Source organism: Ptychodera flava, chromosome 7, assembly GCF_041260155.1.
Source record: "Ptychodera flava strain L36383 chromosome 7, AS_Pfla_20210202, whole genome shotgun sequence".
Taxonomy (NCBI): Eukaryota; Metazoa; Hemichordata; class Enteropneusta; family Ptychoderidae; genus Ptychodera; species Ptychodera flava.
Genome location: NC_091934.1, coordinates 41,814,912 through 41,830,322, shown reverse-complemented (window position 1 = coordinate 41,830,322; position 15,411 = coordinate 41,814,912). Strand labels below are relative to the sequence as shown.

General features: G+C 39.9%; 1 protein-coding gene across 1 annotated transcript; it reads left to right on the top strand.

Moving 5' to 3' along the window:
* The first annotated feature begins 14 nt into the window (after positions 1 to 14).
* Positions 15 to 14,836, top strand: LOC139136245 (solute carrier family 2, facilitated glucose transporter member 4-like). Its single transcript, XM_070703980.1, has 5 exons — positions 15 to 117; positions 6,638 to 6,739; positions 8,802 to 8,883; positions 9,340 to 9,467; positions 14,518 to 14,836. The coding sequence occupies exons 1-5, from the start codon at positions 34 to 36 to the stop codon at positions 14,716 to 14,718; spliced, it is 597 nt and encodes a 198-aa protein (XP_070560081.1). The 5' UTR covers positions 15 to 33; the 3' UTR covers positions 14,719 to 14,836.
* Positions 14,837 to 15,411: the final 575 nt, after the last annotated feature.

Here is a 15,411-nt window from a genome sequence, read left to right as displayed (position 1 = left end):
GCAGATGTACATATTTGCGGGCTCGGTTTTGAGATGATCTGGTCGAATGACCCGGCTGCGGTCAGTTATGCCATTCTTGGTATGGGTTTTGTGGAATTTCTTGCATCGTGTGTTATGGTTAGTACTGTTGCTACTGTTAACAAAACATTACCGTTTCAGCATTTATGTAAGAGAGAGAGAGAGAGAGAGAGAGAGAGAGAGAGAGAGAGGGGGGGGATAGCATCATGCCGCCTCCATCTTACTTTCTCTTTCTTTTGGTCCCAACTATCGCCAACCATCAAAAAGAATTGTCTCTGTCTAACGTTGAGTGTGTTATATGTTGAAGTAATCCGTCGCAACTCTTGTGTACGTTGAATGTTGACAAGTTGTTGTTTTGTTTTTTTGGCGTTATCTTTGATTTGTTTTTATTCTATGCTGATTGCGGGCTAATGGACCATGGGTGGTTGATTTGTGTTATTTAAAATTAACTATCTGTAAAGGAAATGATATATTGCTCCACAAATTACCTATTATAGTGTTATTTTTATCGTAACACATTATAAATTTCTCAACGAAATTTCGTCCATTATGTGGTTTCCCTTGAGCAGCAGGGAGGGTGAGCGGAGTTTTCAAATTGGTAAGCGGAGTCTCCAAGGGCTCCATATGCATGTGCGCTACACATCCCTATTAGAAATATACCCTAGCAGCTTGCTGAACGTCTATACCTTCCTTTACCTTTATGTTAGCTGTGTTAGCTGGAGGTAAAAGGACGAATTTTACCTGCATGATGTGACGTACAGTAATAGGAGTCATTTAAAGTCATTTCAATGGAACGCCATTCTGTTCAATGTCATACGCCTCAATGATTAGCATCAACGACTCACATGACCTTCTAACCTCACAGTAAAAAAATAGGTCAGTTTGAAAGGTCAGCAGTGAAACAGTTACTACGACAAAGCCACGGTAGCTCAACAATAGAGAATCTGACTCATAAACCAAAGTTCTAAAGTTTAATACCCGGAGTGGGTCGGCTCAATTTTTTCTGGCCCAAAAAATCGAGTCACATCTAAGCAAACCAATATATTGTGCAACCATTACACTTTACTTCCGCCGCTATGTTTACCACCTGACGAACTTATAAGCATATCCTGGTGACAGATGTTCCGAGCTACGAATAAACTTGTCAGACTTGTGTTGGAACGGCAGCTACAGTAGTGGCTCCAACTACATGAATACTGTTGCCTAACTCAGAGAAGTAAATAAATGCAGACGTGAACATTGTTGCCCAACTCTGACAAGAGAATGCAGATATTAACACCGTTGCCTAACTCAGAGAAGTAATGCAGACGTGAACAGTTGTCCAACTCTGACAAGTGAATGCAGGCATGAAAATTGTTGCCTAACTCTTAGAAGCAATGCAGCATGAACACTATCACTGAACAACCTAGAATAATTCATCGAATTGCAGTGTCGTCTTTGATGTCAGAGAGAGAGAGAGAAATTATGTGGTGTCTGCATGCTATCACCTATGTATGAACACGGAAAACCATGTTAGGTCTGCTGCAGCAACCACTGGCGCAAATGGAGGGAACGGGTGATATCCCCCTTTTTCAGAGACTTGTCACAAAGCCATATCCTACATAAGAGTGGCTTGAACTGGGAGGGTGGGGCACCGGGTCATCGTAGTTTATGAACACATTTGATATGAAATAAATTTAAAAGGGACGGATAAATTGTGTGGATCCGCAGAAGGTGTCTCTATGCAGGGGCCTATTTATATGGAAACAGAATTTGTCTGACTACATAATGGTTCAGTAATTGTGGGGTGTATTTGATTCAGTTGCGGGTAATCGTGCTGATATCGACCCTCTTTATGTATTGTTTTAGGATTCCTACCTCAGTGTGTTCAGTGTCAGTGCCATAGAGATCGACATTAATATTCTCATGAATCTTTCTGGTGCCAACTTCAACCCAGGGTGTATTTGTTGCTTTTAGCAAAACATCTCAGTAGTTGATCAAACTCGTTTTCTGTGTTCAGCTTGATACAATCGATGAGAAGTGTCCCATCAGTGATGAACGCCAGTTTGTTGGTCATTTCATACATACTCATCACCAGTTGGAGGGGGCTTCATCTATTGGTTTAAACCAAATAACCATTTTATCAGAATCATAGAACAGACCGGCCGTGTCCTTAGTTAGTAATGTAACTACAATACCGGATGTCACTGTTAATAATGCACCTTGACTAATTGCCCTATTTTTTATTGTTTTGTCTTGAGTCACCTTCACGTGTAGAGGTATCTGCATGAGATCTGGGCGAGGATTTGGGAGGTATGTTCGAAGATCTTGCAGCTTGAACAACTTATTGCTGTAGTCATAAATAAAGACATGAGGCACATCTGGTGGGAGCTCTTGTGGCACAGCCTCCTGAGGAATACTCGGAAGGTCCAGCATGTTTGTGGGGATATCGTATGGCACAAACTTTTGGGCTGTGCTGCTGAAACTGAAGGCACAAGGGGTTAAGTCTCCAGCTGTCTGCCTAGCTCTGACCGAGTTAGCGACATCATAAAGGTCCATCAAAGCAGTCTGATGGCTTTACTGCTGAGCAGTGACCTCAGCGAGGACAAAAGACCTGTCTAGATGCTTGTTTTGCAAGACAAAGTCTTTGTTGTTGTTTCTCTGCATCTTCAGCAGGCGTTCTACACTGGTTTCTCTTATGTAATCAAGCTCAATGTTCAAGGGTAACACCCCTAATTGAACCCCTAGTTGCTTGCCATGTTTTATATATATACATAGCAATAATGATAATCTTGATTAACAGAAAAATCGTGGCAATGGGAGTGGTCCGCTTTGACCCCAGCATGAACATTTTGGGGTTCATCAGTATATGGCTTGGATGCTGCATGCTGTACAACACTTGATACGATGTGATTGAAGAGAGTAACACCATCACCTATCGCATTTCAACTGGGCTGGAGAAAAAAGGACGCTGCGACCTGACAAGTACAACATTGACAACCTAACCGAGGGCACCAGGCTGCCAGACAAGATTGTCTTCTGGAAATAAAGTCTTCTGGAAAAGCACAGAGAGCCACAGGAGGGTGGATTTCATCAATGATTAGGAGTACGTGATCCACTGCAACACAGTCGATAGGGCCAACAATTAAGCAGCGACGCCGACCTCCAGTGCAGGGCTGTGGGCAGATGCCTGCACCTCGCTGAAAGATTATCTGCAAATCTTTCCCCTGAAGGACACCACAGAAATCTGTGAAAAAGTGATCTATGACATCAGTAACTCCCTAACAATGTCCCTAAAGTGGGATATCAACCTCAGCAGTATCAGGCTATGGATTACAATTCAGGAGGGCCAGCTCGTCGACTTCAATGATTTCCCTTGCACCTTTTGTCTACAGATGGTATAGCATGGTCCAGAGCGACGCAGAGGCAGCACTGGACACAAAGAAGCACCTCACCGAGATCTATTTTGACCCAGTGGAGGGGTTTTGCTCAATTGAAAAAGGAAGTTGCTGCACCTAAGAGCATGGGTCCTCAGCCCCATGTGATCTTGTTAGGGTGCCTCAGCCTAAAGACTAGTTTATCATGTTCATGCTTTTTCAGCTGGCCGAGCAGTCGCTTCACTTCTTTTTTCTCGAGCTCCATCCCATATTCTTTGATGATGCTCTCATTGTCTGTCTTCCTCGGAGTGAAGAAAAGCACGAGCATCTCAATGTTCTCTCTAAACCCCTTGCTGATGCTGGTGTATTGCTGCGTCAGGACCAACACACCGAGGTTGTCATGCTGTGCTCTGAACATAAAGTTGACTAGCTCATCGCTTCACCTCTTCATATCTTTTGACGTTCACGTCTTGTGCATTTTTAACAGAATGAACAGCCCTTTAAAACTTTGGCAAGGAACGTTGGCATTCTCATTGCTGGTGGTGTTGCTTTCTGAGGAGGAGATCATGCAAAAATGGTGGACCTGCTCATTCAAAAAACTCTTGCCACTGTTATAGTAGCCAGCAACATCTCGGGCCAAGCCCTCGTCTTTGATCATTTCGTACTCCATCTGGATATTCATCATGAATACCCTTAATCAGAGTCTCGGAGACTATCAGTTGAGCAGCCAGTGCCAGTGTGATTTCCCATTCTGTGTGCACTGGGGCAAAAAAGGCCATGGCTGCTCGTGAGTGGCAGCCAGAGTTTGATGGCATACTTCTTCTGACACACGCCATACAAGCAGTTGTCATGGTCTTCTTGGGTATTTGCATTGCGAGCACCGCTTCTTAGCTTTCTCATGGTATCGTGACTAATCGAGCAGGATTTTGTCTTCGAATCTGAGGACCAGCTGGCTGACTATGTTTTTGGTCACATTCTCCCCATGCTGTAGTTTGAGTGGCCAATTACCTCCAGGTCAAACACTAGTTCGAAAAGATCGGGCATGAGCACGACAGCAGATTCAAATTTTGGGAACTGGGTTTACAGAGTCTCACCTGGCTGCACTTGGACTGGATTATCAGTGACCACATGATCTAGTCCTCGCTGATTTTGTTCCTTGAGGAATCTTGTGGCTTTGTGTGGGGGGAGGGGGTGTCAGAGATTTGTTGTACGGCATTTTTGCATATATTATACATGATAAAATGCCAGACAAACATTGTCAAATTATCAGGACTGTGGGAGGAGATGCATGAATATGCTCCAAATGAGATGTTGGAGGAAGAGACTGCTTTCGAGAGGGGGTGCCAGCGTAGAGGCAACTTCTGCTATGGACAGACTGACAAGACAGTGAGAAGATCTCGAACAACAGGCAGTTTACGCTTACGCCCAGCAAAATGACATCAACCCAACAGGTGCAGAACCCTTGAGACTCAATGCAAAGTTAGTACAGGTGGAGAGCTGTACTACAGACCCTTGAAGCTGACATATGGCGGAGAACGGGAACTATCCAAAGATTCGACATTGAGGAATGAAAAAGGCTGAACATAATTTATAAGAAATGGTTGGGCCCAAGCTGAAAGCAATGATGTTGGTCCTTATCGATATCGGTACCCTTGAAAGGCAACTCTGCAATCTGGAAATAGAAGCTAATAGAGTCATCCCTGAGGACATTGGTTGCAAGATTATTACCTTACCATGCTCAGAGAGGACGTCAGTGGCAATGCAGAAAAGATACATGCAATCGAGGACATCATTGGAGAATGGAATGACCTTTCCCCAAATATATCAATTACAAAGACAAGCTGACCCTTGCAATCAAGACTCTGCAGGAGCTGTTTGCCCAGAGAGACAAAATACTAAGCCCAGGCACCGATGGTGAAGCCCCTGATCTGACACCTGAGCTCGAAGCCCAACTAGCGAAAATTCGAGTCAATGCACTGCATCGAGGTGCTTCATGGCGAGTCCCAGAGAGTGCATGAAAGAGTTATTTCATCAATATTACTGAAAGTAGTTCTCACACAGGACTCATGGCGATCTCAGCAATTGCTCTGCTTTACAAAAAGTCGGCAGTCAGTGAGGTGGGAAAAGCAGTAGCCTGGGCAATGGCCCCATGGGGAAAGCATTGGACGTGCCTAAAGGAGTGGTCAAACAACTGGGCCAGTGCCTGAAGGGATTGGCTGCTAAAAGTACTGCAGCTATAAAAGGATGAGCAGCATCATCATCAGTTTTCCCTGAAAACCTCTAGGGCCGTAGTGGGCTTCATGGGTGAACAGCTGTGGATTTTCTTGACGGTGCTTTTATTCTATATAGTGAATAGGGTGACAGTGTAGGATATTCGGTGAAAGAATATCCCACATTTCTTCAGAAACACAGTGAAGTATTTGGCTTCAGAATTTATCTAGAATGGTGCAGACTGTGGAGAGCAAACAGACATGTCCTCAAAGCAAACCCAGCAGACGGCTAACGAGCAAGCTCCTACACTGTACCATCCTTTGTTTTGTGATAGAGTGCCAGAAAGCCAACTTCTTCAAGAAGGTAGACTTCATTGATGTGTTCCAAGACTCAAAATGATTGTGACAAGGGTTCTCCTCATCCTCCTTCTCATCCTCCCCCTGCTCCTGCTCCTGGCATTCTCTTTACAAAATGGAATAACTTATGGACGCTACCTTCGATTTTTATATTTAAATATTTATGGTGCAATGGGCACCAATACGTAGTCAAGATGACAAGGGCTAATGGGCTCAAAGTGATGAGGGGTTGAGGTGACTAGAAGTCTGCAGTTATGCAGCTCACAAGTTACCCATAACAAAGCTTATTCTGGACTGCAACTCAGTAAGTCATGCATGCAGAAGTGCCACCGCCCTTCTACAGCCTGGCCCGGTGAATGTTGCAATACTCTTTCATTCAGCTCCAGCCACAGGTGAGCACAGAGCCAAATAGTAGCCCCTTGCACTCGTCATTGTCCCTCATCTTGCCTTGTATGCCCTTGTAGGGTTATGTCTAAAAGGAAAGCCAGGGACGGCAAGGGTTGTGAGCCATCACTGGCATTCCACATGCTCGCATGGGAGGGGTGGGAGCCTCAATTTGCCAATTTCAAAAGTCCCCTCACCCTCCCTGCTGCTCCTAGACATAATATCCATTGCGTAGTTGATCATTTTTCGCATATGTCTTTTTGTTATGACGCCTATCAAAATACTATTTTGAAAAAGCTGTTCTCTCGACAGGTCTATCTGGTTGACAGAGTCGGCAGAAGGCCATTACTTCTTTACAATTTTGCCATCATGGTTATTTTGTTTGCAATCGTAACCTTGTCGCTGACATCAGCGGTGAGTAATAATAATTATGTTGGGTTTTTTTGCTTGCTTGTGAATAAAGGCTTTGCATCATTTATAAAAGTTATATAAAATATAAGTTGTACATTTGTTTCCTTTGACATAACAAGATTAACAGGTTTATAAGAGTATATGAATGAATTAAATTTGCCAAGTACGTTTGTTATGCTCTGCGTTAAAATCAATGAAGAATTGCAGTGATATATTTTGATACAAATTGAATGCTTTGAGAACTTCAACTAACTATTGGTCAGAGCGTAAAGTTTTTACATGATTGGCTGAATATGCAAGAGTAACAGGCTACGTTATTTCCTGTTTATGAAAGAGTGGCTGTATGTGACTCTCCTATCACCGGCAACAGTTTTATTTGTACAGCACTACCATAGGTAGATTGCTATCAGCGTTCATAAAAAGTGAAAGAATGAGTAGCAGTTTCATTACAGTAAACATCCAATAACATTGAGCAATTGCTTATAAGAGGAAGTAAACTTTGTTTTAAGTGATAACGTAATATTGTAACAATACTAATATTTGTAATATTGTTACATGTTATTAAGGGGTTATTACACGAATTTTTGTCGATATGGCGTCGTACTCGAGGCGTTGTCCGTATTTTGACGAGTTGCGCAGCACCGACTCAAAACTGGTACACATGTAACAGCCCCTTTATCATAAGTGCATGCTTTGGTTATAACTTTCACTGCATGAAAACGCAATAATACAGATAAATTCACATTAATGAGTTGCCTGTATTATAGAATAACACACGTGAATTCACATGAATCCACATGAATACAGGCTTTCTGAATACAAGCAATGGATTATTAACTGTATTCACCTGTATATGCACTATTCAGCTAAAAATACAGGCAATAATTCATGCTAATACAGTAAGTATTATAGCGTTTTTATGCAGTGTTTGCTTGCTCCATGCAGTACCAAGAGAAAGTTGGCTGCCAATGTTTGCAGCCGTATCACTCGTTGACATTATTGTTGTTGGCCCGTTCCACTTCACTGGAGGGGTTATGGTATACATTCAAAGCGAACAGTTTAAATATTTAGATGTCACATGTTTTCACAATTTGATCACGTTTACGTTTGAGTTCAATACGACAGTAGATGTAAAACATAGGCCAGAGTGTGTAAAATTAGTGTTTTCCATGTTTTGAAAATAACCTGAGCCCTTCAAGAAAGTTATGAGGCCAGACAAAAATATGACCAAAATCAAATTGGCGCCAGCAGTCAAGACAGTGCTCGAAAGAATTGCCTACGAATGCAATTGTAGATATAGTAGTCGCACCAGTCACTTCATTTTTCAAGAATTATGCATGTCCTTAGACGTCCCATATGCCAAATTTACCATCTTTGAAAGGCATTTGTGAACTGATTAGGGAAACTTGAAGTGAGTAGAGCATTATAACTCGTTCAATTGTACATTTTCTTCCAGTACGAATAAAACAGTTTAAGTGTACTTGACTATAGATTTGTTATTGGTATGCCTAAATAGAAGTAAACATGTTTAACTGACCTACTGTACACAAAAATTTTTTTTTTTTAGTATCTTATACTTTTTATCCATAACGTACACGGAACACGATCAAGACTTCTCTGAGTCAATGTAAGAATCGGGGACACATGATATGTACACCTTCTCTGTCTTGTATTTTCAGTGTTGTAGTCGCATTTTTGTGATAAATTTATGGTTAAGCTTGATATAATTCACTGCCTAGATATTGAAACTCGTCAACAGGAAACTTGTCGTATAGCGGTTCTGTCACGATGCACTGTAGACCAGGACTGTGCTCCTCAACAGCATAGACGACATGAAAACAGGTACAGGACTGTGAGCGATGAAATGTGTTGAAATGTGTCGGTCGCACTACAAAAACATTTTAAAATATGTTCGTTTGTTTGTTTGTTTTGGTAAAAATGTGCTTGTACTTAAGTGCAATGACCGATTGCCAAACACTGAAAGCAAACAAAAAAATTTGGAACATAATTATAAATGACGTTTCTGAGATTTACAAATTCTGTTCGATAATGATTCTCATTACAGAACCCCTATGAGGCAGACGCCTGGACCTACGTCAGTGTAATATGTATCTACGGTGCTATATTTTGCTTTGCAATCGGGCCAGGTAATGCCATCCATGTACTATGAAAGTAGCAACTTACCATAAACATACATACATACATACATACATACATACATACATACATACATACATACATACATACATACAATATATATATATATATATATATATATATATATATATATATATATTATGTATATATTCTTATGAAAGTACATTAAAGTTCAATACGACAATTCTTCAGATGCATAACATTATCGTACATACAATAATGAAAATTGTCAGCCAGTTATAACGATGTCTTAAATTTAACATGTTAGTGATGATCTTTGCAACTGAAAGGACGGAGAATCGGTAAATATCGAACTCCTATCCGACATTTCTGACGACTCAATGTATCATTGCTTGAAAATAGATTGTGCAATATTTTTACATCATCTCAATGTCCAAATAAAGTGTAGCAAGATATAATTTTTTTTCAATACATTGAATTTGTAGCTGGTGTTTGCTTGATAATTGTGCCTGAGCTCTGGTCCCAAGGCCCACGGCCCACCGCCGTCAGCATTGCTGTACAGGTTCAATGGTGGAGCGGATTTTTGGTGTACTTTCTGTTCCCGTACTTGCAGGTGATTTTAAACGAATTTTATATAACAAACCATATATTAGCTCATCAAACGTTATTGTATTTTATGATGTTTATATTCCTAAATTATGGAAGACCGGTTACGACCTGCAACATGTGGCCTACGAGTTCAAAACTGCGACCGGTGACCTGCGATTTCAAAACTGGGCGGCGGGACGTTTTTGAAAATGGCGGCCACGCATCAGACGTTTCGAACTGAAAGGTAAAACAAGAAAAGTCGCTGACACTACTAGTGCTAACTTCATTCGATGGCTTAAGGGAAGGATTATGTAGTTAGCTGTCGTCCATCACGTTGTGCCTATCGATGAATTGTTTACTTGGTCACATAATGAAAACTTCGTGAAAACTGAGGGCTTGCTACGAGGAGCGTAGCTCTGCATCGCAGGGCTGTATGTCACTTTCTATAGGCGGGTAAGCCTATAGGCGCTGCTACAGGCCCCTTTAGTCGGTAACACAGAGTACTGCCACACAGTGCTACCAGGAACTAGCTTTGAAAACACAGTGGTGCTGTGGCGTATCGATTGCGCTTGGGTCAAGGGTCATCGCCAAGAATCCTGAGGCAAGGCGATCGATACGCCACAACACCGCCGCATATTCACTGCTAACAATGAACAGTCACCAGTAAATTACATGGCTGGCTTGAGCTTTTACAACTTTACTAGTCATTGAGTCCATTTCAGTGAGCAAAGAACATAAATGGTCTATTACAATAAAACCAAAATAATCAAACAATATAAAAAATGAATGACTTAGTCCCCTTAATGGAAATTACCACTTTGCATCCTAATGCCTTAAAGACCCATTAACTGTAGGCCTAACTCTTGAAATTTGTTGACCTCAAAATATCTTCCTTTTCTCTCCTGGTTTTCCCTGAATTCTTCAGAGGGCTGAAGGCATATGGGCTTTCACTGCATTGGGAAACCATTTTTGTAAAACATTTGACAAGTAAATTTAAATTTTAAAGGTCATTTTGATTCCCCACCATTTTAAAAAATTGGTAATATTACAAAGGAAACAGAACATACAATGTCACAGTTGACAACATTCATCCCTATGCATTACATTGGACTACTCTGTGAAGTTTATGGTAAATTTTCAGTGCAGATATGACCAGTATCCATAGTTTTTGGTTTTCCGTATCGTGCTACGATTTAATGTTTGGGCAAACATTTAATGGCATTGTAATCTTCATCTTGTTCAAAATTGCATAATTAGTCCCACTAGGTAGTTAATAATAGTGTTATACACAAGTTAGTACATTCTCACAAACTCATTTTAGCTTCAAAGTAAAATCACAAAAAATAATGTTAATAAGATACAGATAGTGCAACTTTAACCAAAGCTGCACGCAGAGGTAATATAGAAATGTTCTCCTCTAGTAAGCCTAGAAGTGCCAAAGCGGGAAAAAGTTACAAGTTTTTATGCTCAGTTCATTCTCTAAACTAGGTTTCACGATCGTGGATTGTAATATATTTGTTAATCATCAAATTTTGACAACGGGGCTCTCTGGTTTTGGGTTACCTTCTAAGAAGCAGTTTATTCATGTCCAAACGGAATATATCTCAGCCTTTTAGGATTTATGAAAACAGATGATTTCTTCTCATATTTGTTCAATTTTTTCTATGAAATCACTGGTCTGTTTCGAAAGTAAGTTAATTAATATGCTCATCCACTTGAACGCAAATATTTTTCATGCGAGATAAAGATCTTTAAAATTGCTGCCCCTAAATAAGAATTGGTTTTGAAATGATAAACAATTCTGAAGTCAATGGGTAAAAAGTGCAACAGGATCTTGGGAATATTTACCTTTAATTTAGATTGAAGTGCTTCTGCAACATCACACGTAGATCATTTTAAGACAGTTTAGAATCTAGCCATACTCTTTTTCTGACTTGCTCACAGAACTTAGAAAATGAGATACCAGAGCGAACCCAGAAAACGATCGTTCAGTAGACTGCCTTGAATGTAATACCAGTAGACAAGATACACAGTACTTAAGGTAGAGACACACGTTAGATGATACTTATTTTAAACTCACTTTTTCACAATAAATTTCACTTTTAGACCCCACACATTATATATTTTCTGTTAGCCCTATATCTCAACATTATGAAAATATGTTTATTTTCCGAAATCACAGTGTTTGTGACCATTTCTCAAAAATATGCGTTTTTGAGTTTTTTACCTAAAAAAAATTAGGTGTTACAGGACTATGGCGACTTGAGATCTTTTAACAGAAATCAACAATGGAGTAGTCTGGGGAAAAAAACCGTGTCCCGGATTTTTTCTATTCCCTTTTGTTTCAGCACAATAAGGTGTGAAAGTAACAACTCTGGGTTTTTGAATAAATTACCGGGTTTCGTTCACTTCAGCAAGAATTTCTCTTGTTCTATCAATTTTACCGAAAATCTGGGACACCGTTTTTTCCCAGACTACTCCATGTTGATTTCTGTTAAAAGATCTAAAGTCGCCATAGTCCTGTAACACCTAATTTTTTTTAGGTAAAAAAACTCAAAAACGCATATTTTTGAGAGAAATGGTCACAAACACTGTGATTTCGGAAAATAAACATATTTTTCATAATGTTGAGATATAGGGCTAACAGAAAATATATAATGTGTGGGGTCTAAAAGTGAAATTTATTGTGAAAAAGTGAGTTTAAAATAAGTATCATCTAACGTGTGTCTCTACCTTAAATTTCCACTTTATTCAGCGACTACCTTGTATTGATATTTTGATACAAGTTGTCATTGGAAACACTGTGAATGATGTATATTTCGTCGACATTTGTCAGTTGACACAGACAGACTTGAATTGATGAGATTGACATGAATAGTGGCGTCTTGTCATCAGATTTGCTGAATGCCCAATCAATGTCTGTAATATCAAAACATAACCAATAATATAAAGTCCCTGGTCATTTAAAGGATAAGTATTTATACAACTGAATTTCTACTTGTGGAAAAATGTGCATGTTTTACTGGTTTTTCCCTTCCCATTTTACAAAGTACTTGCACTCCACAACCTTGATAACGATATTTGTAAACAGACTGATGGCTTAATCAACTGTGTAAGATGGATTCCAGTTAAGTTGTTGGCCAGCATAAAGTCGAGGGAAATTTCTGCAAAGTCTACATTGCAGTCTTCTGTAGATGCTGTATACATATCTCCATACTGTTGCACAATTTCACTGTTCAATTTTACGGAATATCCAAACATGAGAGCAACATGTGTCAAGCTATTATTATGCTGCTCCCTAAACAGGGTTTTGTACGTCAGCAATAACACCATTTCTGCTACAAGAGCAGCACTGATGATGTCATCCAAAGGAGATTCAATGTTTCCCGCTTCAGGTTAAGTCGTTTCAGGACATGCTGGAGATGTCTAATAGTGTGGAATCAAATAACAAAATACAAGATAAAAAATAAATACAAATTACAAATATATAAATAACAAATACCAATAAATCAATAAAATAAATAAATTCCATATATACAAATCAAAATAGAAGACAAAAATCTTTTTGAACCTTTGGGAGGGGTAATTGCTATAGTTTTCAAATATTCAGTGTTGAACTTTTTAGAAGGGGTTACTTTTATTGTTTTTCAATAAGTATACGTGTCACACTTGTTAGTGGGGTATATATACTTCTGAGAAGAGCTTTTTTTTGAGAGTGACCCCAGATATTGTTACATAGAGAGGTTCCATCCTTCATATTCCTTCCTTGGAGAAAAAGTAAATACTATTCAAAGAATAATCAAGGATCCAAAACGAAGTCTTTTTATTTAGTCAGAATAAACTGACTTTAAGTCGACCATGTTCTTTTATCATAAAGGTTTCAAAACAATGGAACACACATATGGATACTATCAAATCTCCCGAATGGTCTCTTAAATTGGCGCTTCATTCATGAGTCAGAAAGTTATTATACACTTGGTTGAGCCAACAAAAAATGGATTTGTTTCTGGTCATCGCGCACGTCATTTCAGAAGCTGCGCGTCGTGTCTTTTTCCTTGTAAAAATTCTTGGTGAGTCAGAATTTCTTGTGGTGGCCGGCCTCAATTCAAAGTTTGTATGATGCATGTCCAAAAATGCTAAAAAGAAAACGGAAGTATTTTGCAGGTAGTGATAGAAGACAATAACTGTCGCATTAATATGTCAAACCAGCATTGTTACGAATTAAAACAAAAAAGAAAAGAATATCGCGTAATCGAATCACTTTTGCTCGATGTCAAGGTCAGGAATCAAATTCTTTTACTTGGGACCTTACCTGTAATTTAGCTGCGTTGGGTGAGCGGCTTGCCCAGCCGTGGGCCATCGTGCAAACCTCAACGCCGCTGCTCAAAATGCATGGCCAACAATAAACGTGAGCCAGGAACATGGATGACGGTGAATTGAGCTTCACAAAACACAGCAATTTCGTGATCGTATAGCCACGATGAAAGTTACTGACAGGTCAGCTCAATATCTTCATGATCTGCTATCTTGACCTAATATCCGGGCCGGCTATTGGACAGTTGCAGTACGAGAGCGACATGTCGCAGTTTCAAAGTCGCAGATCGCAGTTTTGAAGTCGCAGGTCGTGACCAGTCTTCCATACAAAATAATTGATGAGGCATGCAGCCAAATTTTCATACAACGGTTACATATGATGAGGGCTCTGTAGAACACAGCCACATTATTCCGCGTCATGGATCAGCATCGGGTACTACATCTCGCAACTTTACGTGCCCACATTTGTTTTCCATCAAGGACATTGATCATAAAATCCCATACAACATCGGTGTTTTCTTTGTAGAGCCGCCCATCATTACAGTCGGGCGATCATTAGATAATCTGGAAAGAATGATGATTTTATTAATTTCAGTATAGAATACATGCTCTACTGAACTTGGGCCAGAAGACTCAAAGAACAGCTTTATACTAATCAACGTATATGCTGTTTGGAAAATAATCATGAAATGTACAACGGTGTACGAGTGTTAGAGTGCGTATCCATGTAAATAAACCAGCCTAACTTTGGTTTTTTTCAGGCAGCGATGGATGCATACATGTTTGCAATATTCGTGGTGATCTTGATATACTACACTCTATTTACATATTTCTTGGTGCCGGAGACAAAACTCAAGAGTTTTGAGGAAATCGCTGCCCAGTTTCGCTCAAAAGGCGGTGACAAAAACGAAGCCATACACAGCGAAGAGGCATTTGAAATGTCGAAGATAAAGAGTCAATGACGAGAGCACATTGTATTGTGTACGTAATCGGTGATGTCGCGATGTAACAACACGTCATCCAATGTTGCGAAACCGCTACGAATTTCAGAACGAAATATTTGCAAAGAGCGCCCCCATCGGGGAACACAGACACATCATGATGAAGTGCAAAAAGAACGTCCAACGTTACAAGTTCACCAGTCATCTTTCACCTAACGGTTGCCTTGACCTTATTGCACGCAGTCGGGCAGCATAAATGGAAATTAACTGAGAAATAAAACCTTTCGTGGATCCATGATACTCCAGTCAGATTAGAAATTCTACCTCCGATATGAAATGACATATTAATCATCTTCAGTCAAACATTAGAACTCCCAAGCTAAACACTTCACTTAAGTATATCTGATCAACTGTCATCACAGATTAATTTACGCATAGAAATTTATCTGTGTTGGTTGCTGATTACTGTCAAGTAAACTTTTGATCTAAACACACTAGATCTTTGCCACTGAAATTTTCGGTTGCAGCACGGCACGACACTGAGATCGGATTATTCCGCTGATAAAGGTGTGAGATCGAAAGTTCAATTGACAGTTACAGATTGATCTCATTTGGAGACAACTTCCTTGACGTGAACACTTATTTGCATATGAATTGAACTACCCAAGTATATAATGTTTTTAAGGATGATCTTCAGAAACAATGGCTGCATAC